Raw genomic sequence first — 25777 nt, forward strand, 5'->3', positions numbered from 1 at the left:
GCGCTGCCTGCAGGCCAGGCGCTTCGAAGCTCCCTCCACTGGGTGTGAACCGCTACCGAAATGCTTCATAGAGAAGTTGTGGCTGTCGAACCCGTAGTTTGAGGTTGGCAACTTGGTGCGCTCCCAAAACTGCAGCCAGCAGCAAAGACGCTGCTGACGGGCGCTGAAAATACACACGGGTCCAGGGTGGGGGCGGGGCATGAGTAGAGCTGGTCCAGTAAGATCACACGAGTCCCTAACTTCTCATCACTTCTATATTGATTTCTGTCCTAAAACATCCAAACATCCAACACGTTTCGCTCTTCGTGAACTTCTTCAGGGCTTTAGCTGACATGATTACACCTACGCCATACATATAAAATCATTACAAAAATATCAAAAACAACGAATTATGTATATGCAGTTAAACATGAGTCATAATACCCGGTGTTTGTCCAGCATAACTCATGGCCTCAATGACCCGGAACCCCACTGACACTCTTAATAGGAGTTACTCAAAATAGTTGTAATCGATAATTATCATGTTTCCACCATAGCATTACATGTAGGTGTGGGAAGCATGCTCACCACTTCCGGTGTTACACTAGAGGCGTTCAGTAGTCAGAGATAGGAGGAAGAAACCAAATGGGCAAGACCTCTCGAGGGCGACCCAACACAACAACTCACTCATGCGAATCAGTTCAATCCAGTGAGAGACCCAAAGGAATTAGTCCCATTATGGCACCATGTTGGAAGGCGGTGACCCCAGGGGTCAGGATGACTCTCCTAACCACCCGAGACCTCCTCTCCCACAATTACTGCCGAGTCTTATCGAGGGGGAGTCCCCGCCGGGGAGGACTGATCGTACACACTGTCGACACACCACACTTACGAACGGACACCACACCGTGAATCTTTATCAAGTATGAACTTTATCAGTATAAAGATAAGGAGCAATACACAGCGATCGAGGGATCGCGAAAGTCTCGTACCAAGGGAATGGGGAAGCGGGACAGTCTTAGAGGGCCGGTTGGCACGCCACGCACCCTGCGCACAGTTCTCAATCCTCGAACTGGGGGGTACGGGGGCTGGCGATGGGACTGGCTGTCCTTCTCACTTCTTATTCCAGATGGTCGTGAGGGTAGCGTCGATGGTCCAGCCGGACCAGAGAGTTCTTCGAGCCGCGACGAGGTCAGCAGGGCTTGGTCAGGAGTACTCCGTTGTACTCGTAGGCAGGTAGAGCCGCAACAGCGTCAGCAGGGCCCTAGATGGTAGCAAATGCCTCTCGATCTCAAGAGTGGGCCGCGACGAGGTCAGCAGGCTTCCGATGGTTCAGGTCTGTCTCTTTGAGAGGGAGCCGCGACCGCCTCAGCAGGGCTCCGATGGTTCAGGTCTTACTCTTCGAGAGTGAGCCGCGACAGCGTCAGCAGGGCTCCGATGGTTCCGTTCCGTAGATTCGAGGATGAGCCGCGACGACGTCAGCAGGGCTCGGTGGGTCAGAGTCTGTTCTCCTCAAGGTCAGCCGCGATCAGATCAGCAGGGCTTTCTTGTCCAAGATACAACTGCCGGCTAGATGGAAGGCAGGCTGTCTTATAGTCCAGGAGCTCTTTGATGTCCGGACCCTCAGAGGCAGGAGGCTGGAGGTCCGAGGGCCAGGCGCCTGATTGTCTGGGCGGCTGTGTCTTTGGGATTCCCTGGACGCATGGTCCAAAAGCATCAGACGCTCATCAAGGCCTGGAGCCAGCTCACTAGGAAGCCAGAAGGTGCGATCGAAACCAGCCCCCAGGGATGGGTCGGAGGTGTGAGGACATCCAGTTCCTCTGGAGGGGGCCGGAGGTGTGATGGAAGCCTTGGTTTCGGGTACTTGGTGAGTCGTTCACCCCCTGGGCGGGTCGGGGCGTGCCGGATGCGCACGCCCAGCTGCAGCCGGGAGCGGCCAGAGGCTGCCGAAAGGGAAGAAGGCGGCCTGCTGGCCGGGGTGGCCAAACATGGAGTCTGATGGTCACGTGCATGGGTGCAGGCACGCGGTCTGGAGGTCGTTTCAGGTCCGATGTAGGAGTCTCGTTTATAGTTCTGGGTGGCCGGAAATCAGTTCTGTCCGTCGTTCGGGGTTTATGGGGGTCAGCGAGGGCCACGCCACGAGGCCGGGTCCAACATGCGTCCCCTCCAGCTGAAAGACGAGGAGAACTACCCATCCTCTTGGGGGTTCTCTTCGCTGAGGTGGAAGAAGCGGGACAGGCCGTCGGCGTTGGCGTGGTCGGCACCAGGCCTGTGTTCCACAGTAAAATCCATCCCTTGGAGGGAGATGGACCAGCGTAGCAGTTTAGGGTTCTCTCCTCTCATCTGCATGAGCCACCGGAGAGGACGGTGATCGGTCTGGACCAGGAAGTGGGTACCGAATAGGTAGGGCCTCAGCTTCTTCAAGGCCCAGACTACTGCGAAGGCCTCTCGCTCGATGGTGCTTCATCTCTGCTCCCGGGGTAGTAGCCTCCCGCTGATAAAGGCTACTGGATGATCAATCCCCTGGTCGTCCACCTGGGAGAGCACGGCCCGATGCCATGTTCGGAGGCGTCGGTCTGGACCACGAACTCTCTGGAGTAGTCAGGGGCCTTGTTGGACAGGAACCTGGAGGGTCGGCCGAGGACAAGAGGAGAGGCCTCCGGGGAGGACCGTCTCCAGCGATCGTACAGACAAGTAACTTCCCCCCCACAGACGGACACCACACGAGGATAAGGTCAACACTCTTTATATACGATTCTTGAAGCAAGGGTATCAGCGATACAGTGAGATCGGGACACGAGGGTCCACTCAATTCTAGTCTCTGGCAGGGAAAGGGGTAGCGGGACAGTCTTGGTACCGATCTGGTACTGAGGTGGTAAGATGGATAGCTCACAATCCTCGAGCTCGGAGTTCTGGAAGGTCGGGCCGCGGCAGCGGCAGCAGGCTCGGATGATAAGTCTCACTTGAGAAGGGCCGCGGCAGCGCCAGCCGCAAGGGCGATGGTTCACACAAGGATGGGCAGCGGCAGCGCCAGCAGGTCCCGACGAGGATGTAGGTTGCAGAGGGCGGCGGCAGCGCCAGCAGGTCCCGACGAGGATGTAGGTTGCAGAGGGCCGCGGCAGCGCCAGCAGGTCCCGACGAGGATGTAGGTTGCAGAGGGCCGCGGCAGCGCCAGCAGGTCCCGACGAGGATGTAGGTTACAGAGGGCCGCGGCAGCGCATGCAGGTCCCGACGAGGATGTAGGTTGCAGAGGGCCGCGGCAGCGCCAGCAGGCAGGACGACGATTCACAAGGCAGGGCTGTGGCAGCGCCAACAGTCCGTCAAGGATGAGTTCTTCTAGGTGTCTCTCGACTCCAGGATACAACTGCCTTCCTGCTCTGGAGCTGCCCCAGATATAGGTCTGGCCTCCTTTGATGTCCGGACCCTCGCGCTTGGAGGTTGGGAGGTCCGGGATGAGGGAGTCCAGACACCCAGCAGGGGGGTGGAGCCAGCGCCCGGGGAGGCTGGGGGCGATCGGCACCTGGCGGGGGAGAGCCATCGACACTCCTCTCTCCCATTGACCTGCCAAGTGGTCTCTTCACCTCCTGGGTGGATGGTGGTGCCTCGATGTCGGGGCCTGGCCAGGCCCAGGGTTGGGGTCGAGCTGAGGCCACGCGGCCTCGTGGTGCAGTGTCCAAGATGGCGGCTGGGCCCGGGCAATGGTGCTGACGGTGGCCCGGGTCAGCCGATGCTGGGATGTTCGGGAGCAGGCGTCCCGTGGGGGACGGGTTGCGGGTGGCTTCTGCGGGTTGCCGGGGTAGTTCTTCTGGTGACACCGGGAGAGCCGGTGTCCGGGCCCTGCCATGCGGGGAGGGAGCGAGCCTTTCACGAGGCCTGTCCAACATGCGTCCCCCACAGCTGAAGGCGGGGAGAGTCACCCATCCTCTTGGGTACTCTCCTCGTCGAGGCGGAAAAAGCGTGACAGGCCGTCCGCGTTGGCGTGGTCCTGGCCTGGACGATGCTCCACAGTGAAGTCCATCCCCTGCAGGGAGATGGACCATCGCAACAGTTTTGGATTCTCCCCCCGCATCTGCATCAACCATTGCAGGGGTCTGTGATCTGTTTGTACCCGGAAATGGGTACCGAAGAGGTAGGGCCGGAGCTTCTTGAGGGCCCACACTACGGCGAAGGCCTCCCGCTTGATGGTGCTCCAGCGCTGTCCTCTAGCTAGCAGGCGTCGGCTGATGAAGGCCACTGGCTGGTCGACTCCCTCAGCGTTGAGTTGGGAGAGGACTGCCCCAATGCCATGATCTGAGGCGTCCGTCTGGACGATAAATTCTCGGCTGTAGTCGGGGGCCTGGAGCACAGGAGCGGTGCACATGGCGGCCTTCAGCTTCTCGAAGGCCGCTTGACAGTCCAGGGTCCAGTTGACTGTTTTGGGGTTTTTCTTGGATGTGAGTTCTGTGAGGGGCCACAATGCTGCCATAGTCTTTCACAAACCGCCAGTAGTATCCAGTGAGCCCCAAGAAGGCTCGGACCTCGGTTTGTGTGACGGGTGGCTGCCAGGACTGGATGGCAGCGATCTTGAGCTGGAGGGGGGCCACCAGACCGCTCCCCACTTGGTGTCCGAGGTAGGTCACGGACCCCTGGCCAATCTGGAATTTGCTGGCCTTGATGGTAAGGCCGGCCTGTTGGAGGGAGTGCAGGACTTCTCGGAGGTGGTGAAGGTGGTCTGCCCAGTGACGGCTATATACAGCGATGTCGTCCAGGTAGGCGGCGCTGAACTCTTCGAGGCCCGCCAATACCTGGTTCACGAGTTGTTGAAAAGTGGCTGGAGCGTTTTTCATACTGAATGGCATCACTTTGAAATGGTAGTGGCCATCCGGGGTAGAGAAGGCGGATCGTTCTTGGGCTCTGGGGGTGAGGCCGATCTGCCAGTAGCCCGCTGTTAGATCGAAGATGCTCAGGTAGCGGGCAGCCCCCATACGGTCAACCAGTTCATCTGCCCGTGGAATGGGGTGAGCGTCGGTTCGGGTGACAGCGTTCAGGCCCCGATAGTCTACACAGAATCGGAGCTCAGGGGTGGTGCCCGGGGCGGCAGCTTTGGGGACCAGTACGACTGGGCTGGCCCAGGGGCTGTCGGATGGCTCGATGACTCCGAGTGCGAGCATTTTAGAGACTTCGTTCTGGATGCAGGCGCGCACCCGATCCGGCACTCGGTACGCCCTGTGTCGAATAGGGGGACTATCCCCAGTGTCCACGTCGTGGAGGCACCAGGGGGTGACCCCCGGGGTGAGCGAGAACAGGTTCGCAAATAGCAGTAGGAGAGCCCGACAGTTGTTCCGGGGTCAAGGCATCGGAGAGTCGGACCCCGTCCACTGAGCCATCTTTCTCACGGGTCCTCAGTAGGTCAGGGAGGGGCTCGGAGTCTTCTTCCGCCCCACTATCTGTTGCCATCAGTAGGCTGAGTTCCGAGCGTACAAAATGTGGTTTGAGTCTGTTGGCGTGGAGGACCCGGAGGGGGTTCCGGGGGGACTCCATGTCTATTAGGTAGGTGACAGGGCTCTTGCGCTCAATCACCTTGAAGGGCCCTGTCCATTTGTCCTGCAAGGCACAAGGTTTGACTGGAGACATCACCCATACTTGCTGACCGGGCTCGAACTCAATGGAGGAGGCATGTTGATCGTACCATTTCTTCATGTCCTCCTGACTGGCCTCAAGATTGGCTTTGGCGAGTTCCCTGAATCGCCGGGTCTGGTTGCGGAGGGTCAGGAGGTACTTATACACGTCCGGGGGGGTCTTCTGGGGGGTCATCTCCCATTCTTCTTTAACCAGGCTGAGGGGCCCCCGGACAGGGTGCCCGTACAGGAGCTCGAAGGGGCTAAAACCGAGGGATTTCTGGGGAACCTCTCGGTAGGTGAAGAGGAGGCACGGGAGCAGCACGTCCCATTGGCGACGTAGGGGTTCCTCCAGGCCCATGATCATCCCCTTGAGAGTGCGGTTAAACCGTTCGACCAGTCCGTTTCCTTGCGGGTGATAGGGGGTCGTGAACTGGTAGGTAACCCCGCACTGCTGCCAGAGAGATTTCATATATTTGGAGATAAAGTTCGTGCCCCTGTCGCTGACGACTTCCCGGGGGAAGCCCACTCGAGAGAAGATCCCCATTAAGGCTCGGCCTACCACTGGTGCTGTTACGGTCCGAAGAGGAATGGCCTCGGGATAGCGGGTGGCGTGGTCCACCAGGACCAGGATGAACCGGTGCCCCTGTGCTGTTCGGGGGTCCAGGGGCCCCACAATGTCTATTCCCACCCGTTCGAACGGAGTGGTGACGACGGGGAATGGTTGCAAGGGTGCTTTGATTTTTCGGCCGCTCTTACCGCTGGCCTGGCAGGTGGGGCAGGCCCGGCAGTGGTTGGAGACATCATTTCGCATTTTGGGCCAGTAAAAGTGTGTTACCAGGCGGTTGTAGGTTTTGTCTTGTCCCAAGTGCCCGGCAAGGGGGACATCGTGTGCTAAGTTCAAAAGGAAGTCTCTGAAGCGGAGGGGCACCACCAGCACCCGGCTGGCCCCCAATTCAGCAATTCTTTGTTCGCTGTACAGTAGGTCATTGTCCCAATAGATCCAGTGTGCCCCTGAGGTGTCTCCTGTGCTCTGGGCGAGGGCCTGCTGTTGGAGTCCCTCGAGGGAGGGACAGGTCTTCTGTTCTTGCCGGAATTGTTCCTGGGTGGGCCCATCCGGGGTAGAGAAGGCGGATCGTTCTTGGGCTCTGGGGGTGAGGCCGATCTGCCAGTAGCCCGCTGTTAGATCGAAGATGCTCAGGTAGCGGGCAGCCCCCATACGGTCAACCAGTTCATCTGCCCGTGGAATGGGGTGAGCGTTGGTTCGGGTGACAGCGTTCAGGCCCCGATAGTCTACACAGAATCGGAGCTCAGGGGTGGTGCCCGGGGCGGCAGCTTTGGGGACCAGTACGACTGGGCTGGCCCAGGGGCTGTCGGATGGCTCGATGACTCCGAGTGCGAGCATTTTAGAGACTTCGGTCTGGATGCAGGCGCGCACCCGATCCGGCACTCGGTACGCCCTGTGTCGAATAGGGGGACTATCCCCAGTGTCCACGTCATGGAGGCACCAGGGGGTGACCCCCGGGGTGAGCGAGAACAGGTTCGCAAATAGCAGTAGGAGAGCCTGACAGTTGTTCCGGGGTCAAGGCATCGGAGAGTCGGACCCCGTCCACTGAGCCATCTTTCTCACGGGTCCTCAGTAGGTCAGGGAGGGGCTCGGAGTCTTCTTCCGCCCCACTATCTGTTGCCATCAGTAGGCTGAGTTCCGAGCGTACAAAATGTGGTTTGAGTCTGTTGGCGTGGAGGACCCGGAGGGGGTTCCGGGGGGACTCCATGTCTATTAGGTAGGTGACAGGGCTCTTGCGCTCAATCACCTTGAAGGGCCCTGTCCATTTGTCCTGCAAGGCACAAGGTTCGACTGGAGACATCACCCATACTTGCTGACCGGGCTCAAACTCAATGGAGGAGGCATGTTGATCGTACCATTTCTTCATGTCCTCCTGACTGGCCTCAAGATTGGCTTTGGCGAGTTCCCTGAATCGCCGGGTCTGGTTGCGGAGGGTCAGGAGGTACTTATACACGTCCGGGGGGGTCTTCTGGGGGGTCATCTCCCATTCTTCTTTAACCAGGCTGAGGGGCCCCCGGACAGGGTGCCCGTACAGGAGCTCGAAGGGGCTAAAACCGAGGGATTTCTGGGGAACCTCTCGGTAGGCGAAGAGGAGGCACGGGAGCAGCACGTCCCATTGGCGACGTAGGGGTTCCTCCAGGCCCATGATCATCCCCTTGAGAGTGCGGTTAAACCGTTCGACCAGTCCGTTTCCTTGCGGGTGATAGGGGGTCGTGAACCGGTAGGTAACCCCGCACTGCTGCCAGAGAGATTTCATATATTTGGAGATAAAGTTCGTGCCCCTGTCGCTGACGACTTTCCGGGGGAAGCCCACTCGAGAGAAGATCCCCATTAAGGCTCGGCCTACCACTGGTGCTGTTACGGTCCGAAGAGGAATGGCCTCGGGATAGCGGGTGGCGTGGTCCACCAGGACCAGGATGAACCGGTGCCCCTGTGCTGTTCGGGGGTCCAGGGGCCCCACAATGTCTATTCCCACCCGTTCGAACGGAGTGGTGACGACGGGGAATGGTTGCAAGGGTGCTTTGATTTTTCGGCCGCTCTTACCGCTGGCCTGGCAGGTGGGGCAGGCCCGGCAGTGGTTGGAGACATCATTTCGCATTTTGGGCCAGTAAAAGTGTGTTACCAGGCGGTTGTAGGTTTTGTCTTGTCCCAAGTGCCCGGCAAGGGGGACATCATGTGCTAAGTTCAAAAGGAAGTCTCTGAAGCGGAGGGGCACCACCAGCACCCGGCTGGACCCCAATTCAGCAATTCTTTGTTCGCTGTACAGTAGGTCATTGTCCCAATCGATCCAGTGTGCCCCTGAGGTGTCTCCTGTGCTCTGGGCGAGGGCCTGCTGTCGGAGTCCCTCGAGGGAGGGACAGGTCTTCTGTTCTTGCCGGAATTGTTCCTGGGTGGGCCCACCCTCTTGACGCCACTGGGCCAGTTCTGGAAGATCCTGGAGCTGAGTGGGCCCTTCTTGGATTTGTTCTGGGGGATCAGTACTGAGGGCGTCCCCCTCTGGGATGATCGGGGGAGGAGGTGCTGGCCATTCGGGTTCTTCGGGACCGGGGATGGTGCGGGCGGCCATGGACCGGGTCGTTACGCAGGCCCAGTCCGGGAGGCCCAACATCCCCAGGTGCTCTCTTCGCTCAACGGCTGCCCAGGGGGAACTTTCGAGGTCGTTTCCCAGGAGGCAGTCCACCGGGGCATCATCGCGGACAGTCACCTTTAGCATACCGGACACTCCTCCCCATTCGAAGGGGACGCAGGCCATCCGACACAGGCTCTCTGAATTGTCAGCTGATCGGACGGGGCAAAGAACGTTTGGCAAGATCTGGTCCGGGGTCACCAGATGACAGCGGACTGCCGTCACACTGGCCCCGGTGTCACGCAGGGCTTCGGCCTTGCGCCCATTAATGTTCACCCACTGGCTGTATTTCCTCGTGTTGGCGGGTAGGGGAGCCCGCGGAATCATGTCTCTCTCCCCCAGGCAAGCCAGGATCATGGCGGCAGGTTCCCACTCGGGCTGTTCCTGTTCGTATTCTTCATAATCTTCGGGAGCTTGCTCCTCTCCCAGGGCAGCGGCAGCGACCTGGCGGGGTATGGGACTTTGGTTCTTCGGGCAGTTAGGGTCGTTGGCATAGTGGCCGGTCCGCTGGCACCGGTGGCAAGTAACGTTGGCTCGGAACCCCGGACGCATCGGGGGGTTTTCCCTGCCGGCCGGGGGCGGGGTGTTGCTGGCGGGAGCTACCGGGACGGCGTCTCTGCCCCGGCCCTGGCCTCCTCCTCCTCGGGGGCGATGGGGACCTTGGTTGGTTCTGTTTGGTTCACTTGGCCCACTTCGGGCAACTCGAGTGCTTTCCCATCGGTCAACTTCGGCGGCGAGCTGCCGAGGTTCAGTCAGTTTACTGTCGAGGAGGTGCTGCCTGAGCTCGACAAAGCAATTGTTGGAGAGGTGCTCCCACACAATGAGGTTAAAGAGTTGCTTGTAGGTGGTTACGTGGCTGCCCTTGATCCACCCCTCGAAGGCTCGGCTAAAATAGTTCACATACTCCACCCAAGTTGTACCCGGGATCCGCTTGCAGTCGCGGAACCTCTGGCGGTACATCTCGGGCGTGAGTCCGTATCGAGTGAGGAGGGCGGCCTTCATGTGGTCATAGGATGTCATCTGATGGTCCGGGAGCTGCAGCAGGGCGTCGCGCCCTTCATTGACGAACCTCCCCCATAGCCCGGCTCCCCAGTCATTTCGATCAATCCGGTGGGAGGTCATGGCGATCTCGTAGGCCTTAAACCATTGCTGGATATCGTCGTTTCGATAATATTCTCTGACGACATCCTTGGGGATGTGGACTTTTGGTTCGGCAGTGCCCGGGGTGTGCGGGCGCTCGGGCACCCCGAGATCTTTATTCTGTTTCCGCATCTCTATCTCTGCTAGCTTGCGCTCATGTTCGTATGCCAGTTTTTTCTCTTCGAGTTCTCTCTGCCTTTGTTTCTCTTCCCGCTCCTCCCGGAGCCGCAAGTGTTCTAAGGTTATCTTATGTTCCGCCAATTTCAGCTCTCCGTCCAACCAGAGCCGTGCCAACTCTAATTCATGGAGTCTGCTTTTCTCTCGTTCTTGGATCTCCTCCAGGGAGAGACCCGCTCTCCTTCCTTCCGTCGGAGTGGTGTTTGTTTCTGGTGCCTCGAGGTTTTGGTTCTGGGGTACGGCCGTACCCGTTTCTGCCCAAGATTCTAGGGCGAGTTTGAAGTCCTCTTTCGTGCTCAGCCCGGTGGTAGCAATGCCTAGTTCTATGCAAAATTGCTTTAGCTCTCGATGGCTGTACTCTTCTAGTTTCTCCATCTGGAATTTCTCTGTGGATCCGCTCTCTTTTGTTGACATTGTGGTTGAGTCGTGGGGTGAGTTACTCTCTGTACGATTATGCGTTGGTTCGGATCGCGCCGCTGGCCACCAATGTTAGACAGGGACCTGGAGGGTCGGCCGAGGACAAGAGGAGAGGCCTCCGGGGAGGACCGTCTCCAGCGATCGTACAGACAAGTAACTTCCCCCCCACAGACGGACACCACACGAGGATAAGGTCAACACTCTTTATATACGATTCTTGAAGCAAGGGTATCAGCGATACAGTGAGATCGGGACACGAGGGTCCACTCAATTCTAGTCTCTGGCAGGGAAAGGGGTAGCGGGACAGTCTTGGTACCGATCTGGTACTGAGGTGGTAAGATGGATAGCTCACAATCCTCGAGCTCGGAGTTCTGGAAGGTCGGGCCGTGGCAGCGCCAGCAGGCTCGGATGATAAGTCTCACTTGAGAAGTGCCGCGGCAGCGCCAGCCGGCAAGGGCGATGGTTCACACAAGGATGGGCTGCGGCAGCGCCAGCAGGTCCCGACGAGGATGTAGGTTGCAGAGGGCCGCGGCAGCGCCAGCAGGTCCCGACGAGGATGTAGGTTGCAGAGGGCCGCGGCGGCGCCAGCAGGTCCCGACGAGGATGTAGGTTGCAGAGGGCCGCGGCAGCGCCAGCAGGTCCCGACGAGGATGTAGGTTGCAGAGGGCCGCGGCAGCGCCAGCAGGCAGGACGACGATTCACAAGGCAGGGCTGTGGCAGCGCCAACAGTCCGTCAAGGATGAGTTCTTCTAGGTGTCTCTCGACTCCAGGATACAACTGCCTTCCTGCTCTGGAGCTGCCCCAGATATAGGTCTGGCCTCCTTTGATGTCCGGACCCTCGCGCTTGGAGGTCGAGAGGTCCGGGATGAGGGAGTCCAGACACCCAGCAGGGGGGTGGAGCCAGCGCCCGGGGAGGCTGGGGGCGATCGGCACCTGACGGGGGAGAGCCATCGACACTCCTCTCTCCCATTGACCTGCCAAGTGGTCTCTTCACCTCCTGGGTGGATGGTGGTGCCTCGATGTCGGGGCCTGGCCAGGCCCAGGGTTGGGGTCGAGCTGAGGCCACGCGGCCTCGTGGTGCAGTGTCCAAGATGGCGGCTGGGCCCGGGCAATGGTGCTGACGGTGGCCCGGGTCAGCCGATGCTGGGATGTTCGGGAGCAGGCGTCCCGTGGGGGACGGGTTGCGGGTGGCTTCTGCGGGTTGCCGGGGTAGTTCTTCTGGTGACACCGGGAGAGCCGGTGTCCGGGCCCTGCCATGCGGGGAGGGAGCGAGTCTTTCACGAGGCCTGTCCAACAGGCCTGTAGTACTGGAGCGGTGCACATGGCCTGTTTCAATTCCTCGAATGCCTTCTGGCAGGCGGGGGTCCAGCTAACCTTCTTGGGGTTGGCCTTGGCTGTCAACTCTGTGAGGGGGCCTACGATACTCCCGTAACCCTTGATGAATCTACGGTAGTACCCTGTGAATCCTAGGAAGGCCCGCACCTCGGCCTGGGTCGTGGGGGTCTCCCAGGCATTGATAGCGTCTATCTTGGGTTGGAGGGGGGCTACGCGCCGCTCCCGACCTGGTGCCCGAGGTACACTACGAAGCTTTGTCCTATTTGGCACTTGCTAGCTTTAATGGTGAGCCCGGCGCAGCGCAGGGCGTCCAACACCTCCCTGCGGTGGTGCAGGTGCTCGGGCCAGTGGGCACTGAACACCGCAATGTCGTCGAGATACGCTGCGCTGAAACTTTCCAACCCGGCCAGGACCTGATTGACCAGTCGCTGGAAGGTGGCGGGGGCGTTTTTCATGCCAAAGGGCATCACTCTGAAGTGGAAGTGGCCATCTGGAGTGGAGAAAGCAGACCTTTCTTGGGCCCTCTCCGTGAGGCCGATCTGCCAGTAGCCACTTGTGAGATCGAAGGTACTGAGGTACTGAGCTGACCCTAAGCGGTCAATGAGTTCGTCGGCTCGGGGGATGGGGTGTGCGTCGGTTCGGGTGACTGCGTTGAGTCCGCGGTAGTCTACTCAGAACCTCAGCTCAGGAACGGTGCCGGGGGCGGCTGCCTTCAGAACCAGGACCACGGGGCTAGCCCATGGGCTGTCGGAGGCTTCTACCACTCCTAGGTCCAACATTTCGTCCACTTCGGCCTTGATGCAGGCTCGAACTCGGTCAGGGACTCGGTAGGCTCTGTGCCGTACCGGAGGGCTGTCCCCGGTGTCCACGTCATGGACGCACCAACTGGTGACGCCTGGGGTGAGGGAGAAGAGGTCTGAGAATTGTCCCAACAAGTGGCGACATTCTTCACGCTGCAAGGGGGTGAGGGAGGAGGAGAGACCCACTCCCTCTACGGAGCCATCTTGATCCTTTGCACACAGGAGATCTGGCAGAGGGTCCGTTTCCTCTTCCTCTCCGTCGTCGGTGGAAAGGAGTAATCCCAACTCAGAACGCACAAAGTGGGGTTTGAGCCGGTTCACGTGTAAGACTTTCAGGGCGTTCCTGGCTGATTTCGTATCAACGAGGTAGGTGACCTGGCTCTTGCGCTCTATCACCTTAAAGGGTCCAGTCCACTTGTCCTGTAGGGCACAAGGTTCCACTGGGGACATGACCCAAACCTGTTGGCCTGGTTGAAACTCGACCAGAGTGGCATTCTGGTCGTACCAGCGTTTCATCTCCTCTTGGCTGGCCTCCAGGTTGGCCTCGGCCAGCTCGCGAAACAAACTTCCGCGTCTGGTTCCGGAGGGCCAGGGCGTAGGAGAACACATCGGGGGTGTGCTCGGGGGGGCTGTCTCCCAGCCTTCCTTGACCAGGCTGAGGGGACCCCCGACGGGGTGCCCATAGAGCAACTCGAAAGGGCTGAACCCCAAGGATTTCTGGGGAACCTCTCGGTATGCGAACAGGAGGCAGGGCAGGAGGACGTCCCACTTGCGTCGCAAGGGCTCCTCGAGACCCATGATCATCCCTTTCAGGGTGCGGTTGAACCGCTCAACCAGGCCGTTACCTGGGGATGGTATGGGGTGGTGAACCTGTATGACACCCCACACTGTTGCCAAAGGGACTTCATGTACCGGGAAATAAAGTTTGTGCCTCGGTCGCTCACCACTTCCCGCGGGAATCCCACCCGGGAGAAGATCCCCATGAGGGCCCGGCCCATGACCGGGGCCATCACGGTCCGGAGGGGGATGGCTTCGGGGTATCGGGTGGCGTGATCGACCAGAACCAAAATGAACCGGTGACCTAAGGAGGTCCGGGGGTCCAAAGGTCCGACGATGTCGATCCCCACCCTCTCAAAGGGGGTACTGACAACTGGAAAGGGCTGGAGGGGAGCCTTGCGCTTGCCTCCGCTTTTGCCGCTAGCCTGACACGTGGGGCAGGACTTACAGTGGTGTTCCACATCGGCCCGCATGTGGGGCCAGTAGAAATGGTCACTAACCGCTGGAATGTCTTATGTTGGCCCAGGTGTTCCGCCAGGGGCACATCGTGGGCCAGGTTGAGGAGGAGGCCGCGGAAACGTAGAGGTACCAACAGCACGCGGGCTGACCCTAGTTCGGCGGTCTTCTGTTCACTGTACAGTAGGCCGTTTTCCCAGTAAAGGTAATGGGAGCCGGACTGGTCTCCAGCAGCCTGGGCTGCGGCCTGTCGCCGGAGCCCCTCAAGGGCAGGGCAGGAGGTCTGCTCTTGGCAGAACTCCTCTCGGGACGGTCCTCCTTCTTGGCGCCACTGGGCCAACTCGGGAATATCTTCTAGGGTTAGGACTGGCTCGACGGCGGTTCCGAGGGGACCTTCGTCGGATTCGCTTCCTTCGGTGGAGGGCTGGTCGAGGACCGTGGGGTGCTCGCTTCCCTCGGGGACATCAGGGGCTGCACTGGGGAACTCGGACTCTTCGTTCCCGGGGTTGGACACTCTGGCGGTCATGGCTCGGGTGCTCACACAGGCCCATTGGGGCAGACCCAACATCTCTAAATGGGTCCTTCTTTCTACCTCTTTCCACTTGGAACTCTCCAGGTCACTCCCCAGGAGGCAGTCTACGGGCATGTCCGTGCGGACCGCTACCCGGAGATCGGCCAAAACTCCCTCGCATTCAAACGGAACCTGTGCTATCCTGCAGGTGTGGACGGAATTGTCAGCTGCTATCACTCTACAGGAGGTGTGGGGGATGATCATGGACTCAGGGACTAGCGTGTATCTAACGGACGTGATGCTGGCTCCCGTGTCCCTAAGGGCTCCTATGCTGTGCCCGTTAACCTTAACTGTCTGGCGATACTTTTCTGTGTTGTCGGGCAGGTAATCTCCTGGGATCATGTCGCTATTCCCCAGGGAGGCTAAGACCATGGCTGTGGGCTCCCACTCCCCCTGTTCTTCTATTTCTTCCTCTTCTAGGGCCACTGAGGATATCTGTCTGGTGGAGGGGCCAGTGGGAGTGGATTTCTGGGTCATGGGACATCGGGGATCACCGGCATAGTGCCCGGGTTGCTGACACTTGTAGCATGTGGAGCTGGGGCGGAGCCCCGGGGGTCCTGCGCTCGGGGCGGCTCTCGTCGCGGGAGGAGAGCGTGGGGCCTGGTTTCTGGGGGGACTACACTGGGGCCCTGACTGGGATCCTTGCTGTTTGCCTCGACCTCCCCCACCCCGCTGGCGGGAAGATCCTTGGTCGTTCCGTGGGGGGTCTCCCCCGGGCCCCTTCTGGACTCAGGTGGCCATCCAGCGATCAGTTTCAACAGCCAGTTTCCGTGGATTAGTGCGCTTACTGTCCAGGAGATGCTGTCTCAGTTCCACAAAGCAATTGGCGGACAGGTGCTCGTAAGCGACTAGGTCGACTAGGCCTTCGAAAGTGGTCACATTGCTGCCCTTGATGCACCCATCTAAGGCCCGGGTGTATTAATTCACATAGTCCACCCATGTGGTGCCCGGAATCTTCTTGCACTCCCTAAACCGCTGGCGATACATTTCTGGCGTGAGGCCGTAGCGGAATAAGAGAGCGTCTTTCATGTGGGTGTAGGCGTTCATGTGTGCGGTCGGTAGGTCCAGCAGGGTGTCTCTTCCCTCGCTAAGGAAGCGGCTCCACAGGCCGGCCCCCAGTCCTTCTCGGGGACCCGGTGGGCGGACATGGCAACCTCGTAGGCCTTGAACCACTGCTGGATGTCGTCCCCTTTGTAAAACTCCTTCACAATGTCTTTGGGGATGTGCACCTTCGTTTCTTTGGGGACCACCTGCTCTCCGAGTCCCGGTGATCCGGTTGTTTCTGCTCTGGCTTTCAACTCTAGTTCTTTGAGGCTGCGCTCGTGCTCGTGCTCGAGCTGGAGTTTCCGGCCTTCATGCTCCCTCTGGAGCTTCTTCTCTTCTAGCTCTCCCTTGAGCCGCAACTGCTCAACTGCCAGCTTCTTCTCTGCAAGCTTGAGTTTGCCCTCCAATTTGAGGCGCGCCAGTTCGAGTTCATGGCTTCGGTCACGTTCGCGGTCGGCCATCTCTTCCGATGACCGATCTCTCCCGGTTGCTGGGCTCCGGGTTGGCTGCTGGGTTCTCTCACCGGCCGGTGTACCGGGTTCGGTCTGGGGCCTCCCTCCCTCATCTTCGGTCGGGGGGAGAGGTGCTCCGGACTCTACCCAAGCGGTTAGCGCTTTCTGGAAATCTTCCTTAATACTTAGTCCGGTACTCGGGATACTTAGTTCTCTGCAGAACTGCTTTAGCTCTCTATGGGTGTAGTCTTCCAAGAGGTCTTTATCGAATGTCGTCTTCACACCAGAATCTGTGGTCGTCATTATTGCTCTTTCTTTCTCCTGCGTTTGCTGCGTGTGGGTTCAGGTAGTGTGTCAGTGGTACGATCTTCAGACGTAGGTTCGTATCGCGTCGCTGCCACCAATGTTGGAAGGCGGTGACCCCAGGGGTCAGGATGACTCTCCTAACCACCCGAGACCTCCTCTCCCACAATTACTGCAGAGTCTTATCGAGGGGGAGTCCCCGCCGGGGAGGACTGATCGTACACACTGTCGACACACCACACTTACGAACGGACACCACACCGTGAATCTTTATCAAGTATGAACTTTATCAGTATAAAGATAAGGAGCAATACACAGCAATCGAGGGATCGCAAAAGTCTCGTACCAAGGGAACGGGGAAGCGGGACAGTCTTAGAGGGCTGGTTGGCACGCCACGCACCGTGTGCACAGTTCTCAATTCTCGAACTGGGGGGTACGGGGGCTGGCGATGGGACTGGCTGTCCTACTCACTTCTTATTCCAGATGGTCGTGAGGGTAGCGTCGATGGTCCAGCCGGACCAGAGAGTTCTTCGAGCCGCGACGAGGTCAGCAGGGCTTGGTCAGGAGTACTCCGTCGTACTCGTAGGCAGGTAGAGCCGCGACAGAGTCCGCAGGGCTCTGGATGGTAGCAAATGTCTCTCGATCTCAAGAGTGGGCCGCAACGAGGTCAGCAGGCTTCCGATGGTTCAGGTCTGTCTCTTCGAGAGGGAGCCGCGACCGCGTCAGCAGGGCTCCGATGGTTCAGGTCTTACTCTTCGAGAGTGAGCCGCGACAGCGTCAGCAGGGCTCCAATGGTTCCGCTCCGTAGATTCGAGGATGAGCCGCGACGACGTCAGCAGGGCTCGGTGGGTCAGAGTGTCTGTTCTCCTCAAGGTCAGCCGCGATCAGATCAGCAGGGCTTTCCTGTCCAAGATACAACTGCCGGCTAGATGGAAGGCAGGCTGTCTTATAGTCCAGGAGCTCTTTGATGTCCGGACCCTCGGAGGCAGGAGGCCGGAGGTCCGAGGGCCAGGCGCCTGATTGTCTGGTCGGCTGTGTCTTTGATGCTTTTGGACCATGCGTCCAGGGAATCCCAGACGCTCATCAAGGCCTGGAGCCAGCTCACTAGGAAGCCAGAAGGTGCGATCGAAACCAGCCCCCAGGGATGGGTCGGAGGTGTGAGGACATCCAGTTCCTCTGGAGAGGGCCGGAGGTGTGATGGAAGCCTTGGTTTCGGTTACTTGGTGAGTCGTTCAGCCCTGGGCGGGTCGGGGCGCGCCGGACGCGCACGCCCAGCTGCAGCCGGGAGCGGCCAGAAGCTGCCGAAAGGGAAGAAGGTGGCCGGCTGGCCGGGGTGGCCAAACATGGAGTCTGATGGTCACGTGCATGGGTGCAGGCACGCGGTCTGGAGGTCGTTTCAGGTCCGATGTAGGAGTCTCGTGTATAGTTCTGGGTGGACGGAAATCAGTTCTGTCCGTCGTTCGGGGTTTATGGGGGTCAGCGAGGGCCACGCCACGAGGCCGGGTCCAACACACCACACCCCACCCACACCACAACAGAGTAGCCATGCATAAATAAATACACAACACAACTTTTGTTTGGGAAAAATATTGCTGCAGGTTTATTCCATACAAAACCATGCAAATACGGTGGGTTATTTTATGGGAGATCCAAGGGCAGGCAGCTGTACCAACCTATGCTGCCCTGCCCTGCCCGCCTGATGAGCCAAGCACTGTGGAAAACCCAATCAGCGCTACCCTTATGGGGGTGATCTCCTTACTGGATCACGTGACACATTGGTCCCTTTTTACTCACGCCTCTTTCAGGGCGGAGCGTAGCAAGGCAAGGCCCCCGTTTGTTCAAGCCCACAAGCGCCCGAAGGACTAACGGGCGCCGACGTAATTACTCCAGGATTCTCCCCTGAGGCTCCTGGGATTTGGCTCTGGCACCCCTATTGTGCTCTTGCAGAGGTACCTTTCTGTACCCATATGCTTCCAGATCGCCCTGTAACTCCATCTGCAATGACAAAGAAAACATTACAACGTTCTATGTACTTCACCTGCCAACCCCACGCCGGGTAAGCGGTAGGGTGGGAGACGGCGTGTCCGGCGCAAAGACCACGCCAAGATGGCTGGGGGAAACATATATACCTCCCCACCTCCTCTGCGTGCTGGAAGTGACGCATCTGGTAAAGGGACTCCTCCTGGAGTCACGCTTTATAATGGGGGTGGGGAGTGCCCAAATGGCACTAAAGGAGCCGCCCGTTGAGGGTGGCACCCTGCGGCGGCCGCGGGCAACCGCTGATCCGCACGCGGTCCCAGCCGAGGTAACTGCTCACACTGCATGCGTCTAAACACACACCATGATGCATGTTACACCAGAGGCCACCAGGGGCGCTGCAGACAGCAGGCCGTGAGATAGGCTCTGTGGAGTCCTGCACGGGACTCCTGGAGATGAAAGTAGATGAGACAGTCTCAATGATGAGAGTACACTCGAAGCGCTTGTCCCCACTTGCTAAAAGCGCCCCCTGGCGCATTGGTTACACACCTCTTCTGAGCACCAGTACCTGCACTCACAGGTGCAACACAGAGGGGCAGGAAACTGTCTCTCCAGCTCTTCTTCTCTGCTACCCCTCTCTTGCTGACATACTTTCTGAGCTGTCTCTCGTTCACAGACTCTCCCTTCTCTCTCCCTCTCTGTCTACTCAATCTCTCTCTCTCTCTCACACACACACACACACACACACACCCTCTCCCTCCCCTTTTCTCTCTCTCTCTCCCTCTCTCTTTCTCTTTTTCTATCCTTACTCTCTCCCTCACTCTATCTCACGCTCATAGGGTTTCTGTCCCCCTCCTCCCACCCCTCTCTCTCTCTCTCTCTCTCCTTCTCTCTACCCCTCTCTCCTCTCTCTCTGCGCTCTCTCCCTCTCTCTCCCTCTTTCTCCCTCTTTCTCTTTCTCTCTCCTTCTCCCCCTCTCTTCTTCCCCCTATCTCTCTCTTTCTTTGTAGGTTTTCTATCTCCCTCCCCCACTCCCCTCTCTCTCTCTCTCTCTCTCTCACTCTTCCCCTCTCTTTCTCTCTCTCTCTCTCTCTCTCTCCCCGCTCTCTCTCTCTCCCTCTCTCTCTCTTGTTCTCTCTCTCTCTCTCTCTCTGCCTCTGCCTCTCTGTCTCCCCCTCCCCCTCTCTTCCTTCTCCTCTTTCTCTGTCTCCCATAGGTTTTCTTTCTCCTTCCCCCTCTTCCACCCCTCTCTCCCCACTTCTTTCTCTCTCCCCCTCTCTCCCTCTCTCCCTCTCTCTCTCTCTCTCTCTCTCTCTCTCACTCTTCCCCTCTCTTTCTCTCTCTTTCTCTCTCTCACTCTCTCTCTCTTTCTCTCTCTCCCCCCGCTCTCTCCCCCGCTCTCTCTCCCTCTCGCTCTCATTCTCTCTCGCTCTCTCTCTGCCTCTGCCTCTCTGTCTCCCCCTCCCCCTCTCTTCCTTCTCCTCTTTCTCTGTCTCCCATAGGGTTTTCTTTCTCCTGCCCCCTCTTCCACCCCTCTCTCTCCACTTCTTTCTCTCTCCCCCCTCTCTCCCTCTCTCCCTCTCTCTCTCTCCCCTCCCGTCCCACTCGGTCTGAGGGGGACGGTGCTCAGCTGGTTTAGATCTTTCCTGGCTGACCGACGACGAACGGTCCTGGCCTCTCCTAGCTCTGCGGTGATGCCGCCATTGGGAGTCGGAGTCCCTCAGGGCTCTGTGTTGAGCCCCACTCTCTTTAACATCTTCATGACCCCTCTGGCGACATTGGTGGAGTCCTTTGGGGCCCAGATCCTATCCTATGCTGACGATACCCAGCTCCTCTTTACATGTTGGAAAGGAGAAGACTTCGACGGAGAGAGTATCCGCGAGTACTTTGGGGCTATTTTCAAATGGTTCCAGCTAAACAGCCTCAAGTGCAACTCAGATAAATCTGAGATACTCTTCTTCGGCTGCCCACGTGATCCAGACTGGCATGAATGGTGGCCTGCAGACATGTTCCCTCCAGCGCATTCCTCCCAGTTAGCTAAGAATCTGGGAATTAAGATCGACAACGGGCTGACATTAAGATCCCAGGTTCTGGCTCTCACGGGAACCTGTTTTGGCCTTCTCAGGATGCTCCGGAAGTTCTTCCCTCTGCTCTCTGAAGAGCATAGGAGGAACACAATTCAGGCCTTAATCAGCTCAAGATTAGATTACTCCAACATACTATATCTTGGCTTGCCGGAGTATCTATTGCAACGCTTGCAGGTGGTGCAGAACACGGCCGCGCGGGCTATCTTTGGTCTCCACAGGCGGCCCAGACTCTCTAGCCTATTGCAGTCGCTCCATTGGCTGCCTATCCGGAAGCGGATAGAGTTTAAGGCCTTGACACTGGCCCACAAGGCCTTGCATGCCTCGGGAGCTCAATATCTCCAAAGGAGGCTTGCCTTTTACCACCCGGCCCGATCCCTGAGATCTGAGTCTCTGTTCCTGGCTGTAGTTCCCCGAGTAAAAAAGGCTCGCATCGGAAGCCGCTCTTTCAGGCTGCGAGCTCCGCAGCTCTGGAACTCTCTTCCATTGACACTACGCAGTACATCTAATCTACTGGCTTTTAGGAAGGGCCTTAAAACATGGCTCTTTGCCCGGTAGTGTGCTTTCTCTCCAGTGCTGGATTTCCCTTATTTTTCTGTAATGGTCCTGTTTGTGTTGTTGCCGTCTGTCTTTTCCGGTCACTAATTAAAGCGCCGGGACACTCCTTTGGAGTAGCCGTGCGCTATAAAAGACCAACCTAACATTTAACATTTAACATTTATCTCCCTCCCCATCTCCCCTCTCTCTCTCTCTCTCTCTCACTCTTCCCCTTTCTTTCTCTCTCTCTCTCTCTCTCTCTCTCTCTCTCTCTCCCCGCTCTCTCTCCCTCTCTCTCTCTCTGCCTCTGCTTCTCTGTCTCTCTCCCTCCCCCTCTCTTCCTTCTCCTCTTTCTCTGTCTCCCATAGGTTTTCTTTCTCCTTCCCCCTCTTCCACCCCTCTCTCTCCACTACTTTCTCTCTCTCTCTCTCTCTCTCTCTCTCTCTCTCTCTCTCTCTCTCTCTCTCTCTCTCTCTCTCTCTCTCTCTTTCTCTCTCTCTCCCTCTCTCCCTCTCTCCCTCTCTCCCTTCTCTTTCTCCCCTCTCTCTCTCTTTCTCTCTCTCTCGTTCTGCCTCTCTGTCTCTCTCTCTCCCTTGATTCGACACCTGCTAAGTCAACTCACCCACACCTGATGACAGTCTCCCCTAAGTGTCTCTTTCTTCTGTTGCTTCAGGCCCCCAGACATGGTCAGTGTGGTTTTGGGGGCTCACTCCCTCACTACCCAGGAGTCTTCGCGACAGACCTTCAAAGTTCAAGCCTCCATCAGTCACCCGTACTATGACCCCATGTCTGGCATCAATGACCTACACCTGCTCAAGGTGAGTCCCCTGGGCTTCAGGCTGCAGCCTCGTGCTCAGCTGACCTTTGACTTCTTCTCTGCAAACTAAAGACAGACTAAAGACAGACTTAAGACAGACTAAAGACAGACTTAAGACAGACTTAAGACAGACTAAAGACAGACTTAAGACAAACTTAAGACAAACTTAAGACAGACTTAAGACAGACTAAAGACAGACTTAAGACAAACTTAAGACAGGCTTAAGACAGACTTAAGACAGACTTAAGACAGACTTTAGACAGATTTAAGACAAACTTAAGACAGACTTAAGACAGACTTTAGACAGATTTAAGACAAACTTAAGACAGACTTAAGACAGACTTAAGACAGACTTAAGACAAACTTAAGACAGACTAAAGACAGACTTAAGACAAACTTAAGACAGACTTAAGACAGACTTAAGACAAACTCAAGACAGACTTAAGACAGACTTTAGACAGATTTAAGACAAACTTAAGACAGACTTAAGACAGACTAAAGACAGACTTAAGACAAACAAGACAGACTTAAGACAGACTTAAGACAGATTTAAGACAAACTTAAGACAGACTTAAGACAGACTTAAGACAGACTTAAGACAAACTTAAGACAGACTTAAGACAGACTTAAGACAGACTTTAGACAGACTTAAGACAGACGTAAGACAAACTTAAGACAGACTTAAGAGAGACTAAAGACAAACTAAAGACAGACTTAAGACAGACTAAAGGCAGACTAAAGACAGACTAAAGACAAACTTAAGACAGACTAAAGACAGACTTAAGACAAACTTAAGACAGACTTAAGACAGACTTAAGACAAACTTAAGACAGACTTAAGACAGACTTTAGACAGATTTAAGACAAACTTAAGACAGACTTAAGACAGACTAAAGACAGACTTAAGACAAACAAGACATACTTAAGACAGACTTAAGACAGACTTAAGACAGATTTAAGACAAACTTAAGACAGACTTAAGACAGACTTAAGACAAACTTAAGACAGACTTAAGACAGACTTAAGACAGACTTTAGACAGACTTAAGACAGACGTAAGATAAACTTACGACAGACTTAAGAGAGACTAAAGACAAACTAAAGACAGACTTAAGACAGACTAAAGGCAGACTAAAGACAGACTAAAGACAAACTAAAGACAGACTAAAGACAGTCTAAAGATAGACTTAAGACAGACTAAAGACAGACTAAAGACAGACTTAAGACAAACTTAAGACAGATTTAAGACAAACATAGGACAGATTAAGACAGACTTAAGACAAATTTAAGACAAACTTAAGACAGACTTAAGACAGACTAAAGACAGACTAAAGACAGACTTAAGACTGACTTAAGACAGACTTAAGACAGACTAAAGACAGACTAAAGACAAACTTAAGACAGACTTAAGACAGACTAAAGACAAACTAAAGACAGACTAAAGACAGACTTCAGACAGACTAAAGATAGACTTAAGACAAACTTAAGACAGACTTAAGACAGACTAAAGACAGACTAAAGACAGACTTAAGACTGACTTAAGACAGACTTAAGACAGACTAAAGACAGACTAAAGACAGACTTAAGACAGGCTTAAGACAGACTAAAGACAAACTAAAGACAGACTAAAGACAGAATTCAGACAGACTAAAGATAGACTTAAGACAAACTTAAGACAGACTAAAGACAGACTTAAGACAGACTAAAGGCAGACTTAAGACAAACTAAAGACAGACTAAAGACAGTCTAAAGACAGACTTAAGACAGACTTAAGACAGACTACAGACAGACTAAAGAGAGACTAAAGACAGACTTAAGACAGACTTAAGACAGACTAAAGACAAACTTAAGGCAGACTTAAGACAGACTAAAGACAGACTAAAACAAACTAAAGACAGACTAAAGACAGACTTAAGACAGACTAAAGGCAGACTAAAGACAGACTTAAGACAAACTAAAGACAGACTAAAGACAGACTAAAGACAAACTTAAGACAGATTTAAGACAGACTAAAGACAGACTAAAGACAGACTTAAGACAGACTTAAGACCGACTAAAGACAGACTAAAGACAGACTTAAGACAGACTTAAGACAGACTTAAGACAAACTTAAGACAGACTTAAGACAGACTTTAGACAGATTTAAGAAAAACTTAAGACAGACTTAAGACAGACTAAAGACAGACTTAAGACAAACTTAAGACAGACTTAAGAGAGACTTTAGACAGATTTAAGACAAACTTAAGACAGACTTAAGACAGACTTAAGACAGACTTAAGACAAACTTAAGACAGACTTAAGACAGACTTAAGACAGACTTTAGACAGACTTAAGACAGACTTAAGACAAACTTAAGACAGACTTAAGAGAGACTAAAGACAGACTTAAGACAGACTAAAGGCAGACTAAAGACAAACTAAAGACAGACTAAAGACAGACTAAAGACAAACTAAAGACAGACTAAAGACAGACTTCAGACAGACTAAAGATAGACTTAAGACAAACTTAAGACAGACTTAAGACAGACTAAAGACAGACTAAAGACAGACTTAAGACTGACTTAAGACAGACTAAAGACAGACTAAAGACAGACTTAAGACTGACTTAAGACAGACTTAAGACAGACTAAAGACAGACTAAAGACAAACTTAAGACAGACTTAAGACAGACTAAAGACAAACTAAAGACAGACTAAAGACAGACTTCAGACAGACTAAAGATAGACTTAAGACAAACTTAAGACAGACTTAAGACAGACTAAAGACAGACTAAAGACAGACTTAAGACTGACTTAAGACAGACTCAAGACAGACTAAAGACAGACTAAAGACAGACTTAAGACAGACTTAAGACAGACCAAAGACAAACTAAAGACAGACTAAAGACAGAATTCAGACAGACTAAAGATAGACTTAAGACAAACTTAAGACAGACTAAAGACAGACTAAAGACAGACTAAAGACAGACTTAAGACAGACTTAAGACAGACTTAAGACCGACTAAAGACAGACTAAAGACAGACTTAAGACAGACTAAAGACAGACTAAAGACAGACTTAAGACAAACTTAAGACAGACTTAAGACAGACTAAAGACAGACTTAAGACAGACTTAAGACAGACTTAAGACCGACTAAAGACAGGGGTTTAGGGACTATGGAGCAGTGCGTGAACCTGGAACTTATTATCGGCAAGTACACGAAGGCCAAGGAAGGGAATTTGTTTATGTGCTTTGCCGATTTAAGTTCCGCATTTGATTTGGTGGAACACGCACTGCTCTGGCCCACACTATTGGCCATGGGCGCCCCGCTAGAAATCATTCACCTCTTGGCTAGAATGTATAGTAGCCTTTCAAGTAAGGTTAGATTTGGAACAGATGGCGAATGTACCCCCTTTTTTAAAATTGGCAGAGGGATACGACAAGGGTGCGTGCTAGCCCCTCTTTTATTTTCCCTCTTTATTAATCAGGTTGACCAATTTTTACAAGAATCCCACGCTGATGTCCCTATTATTAACGGAAAGCAAATACCCATCCTTTTATACGCGGACGACGCGGTCCTGATTTCTAGGACCGCGAATGGGTTACAAAAGCTGATCGACAAATTTTATAATTTTATTCATGGCAGGATGCTTAAAATTAACAAGGGGAAAACAATGACTATGACTTGTGGGAAGAAAACGAAGAAAAATAAAACATTTTTTATAGATGGAGATAAACTTGAGGCTGTGCAATATTTCTGTTACCTAGGTATCACATTCTCCGGAGATGGGAGATGGGTAAATGAACAATCTAATGTTGATTTAAAAATGACCAGAAATGTAAACTGTATTTTCAGATTTGCCTCAAAATTAGGGGGTCGTAGAATCAGAGAGATGATCTCCATTTACAATTCCAGGTGTATGTCCTCTGCTCTATATGGAGCAGGGATATGGGGATACAACCACCAGATTGCCCTGTCTATCCAGCAGGAGGAAAACAAGTATCTAAAACGACTATTATGCCTTCCTGCTTCGGCTTCAAATGAGATCACACATAGAGAGTTAGGCATAAATCATGCTATAGATTTGATTGCATTGCGCCCCCTGTCACTGTGGCGGTCCATATGGGCCAAAGAAGAAACCAG

General features: G+C 54.9%; 1 protein-coding gene across 1 annotated transcript in view; it reads left to right on the plus strand.

The window, feature by feature from the left end:
• The window catches only part of PRSS57 (serine protease 57), a 98176-nt gene that overhangs the window by 17386 nt on the left and 55013 nt on the right, over positions 1–25777 (plus strand). Inside the window, exon 3 of the mRNA XM_086946736.1 lies at positions 21514–21658. Within this exon, the coding sequence (XP_086802862.1) occupies positions 21514–21658 (145 nt within the window). The remainder of the gene's footprint in view (positions 1–21513; positions 21659–25777) is intronic.

The sequence above is a fragment of the Lissotriton vulgaris genome, chromosome 12, assembly GCF_964263255.1.
Source record: "Lissotriton vulgaris chromosome 12, aLisVul1.2, whole genome shotgun sequence".
Taxonomy (NCBI): domain Eukaryota; kingdom Metazoa; phylum Chordata; class Amphibia; order Caudata; family Salamandridae; genus Lissotriton; species Lissotriton vulgaris.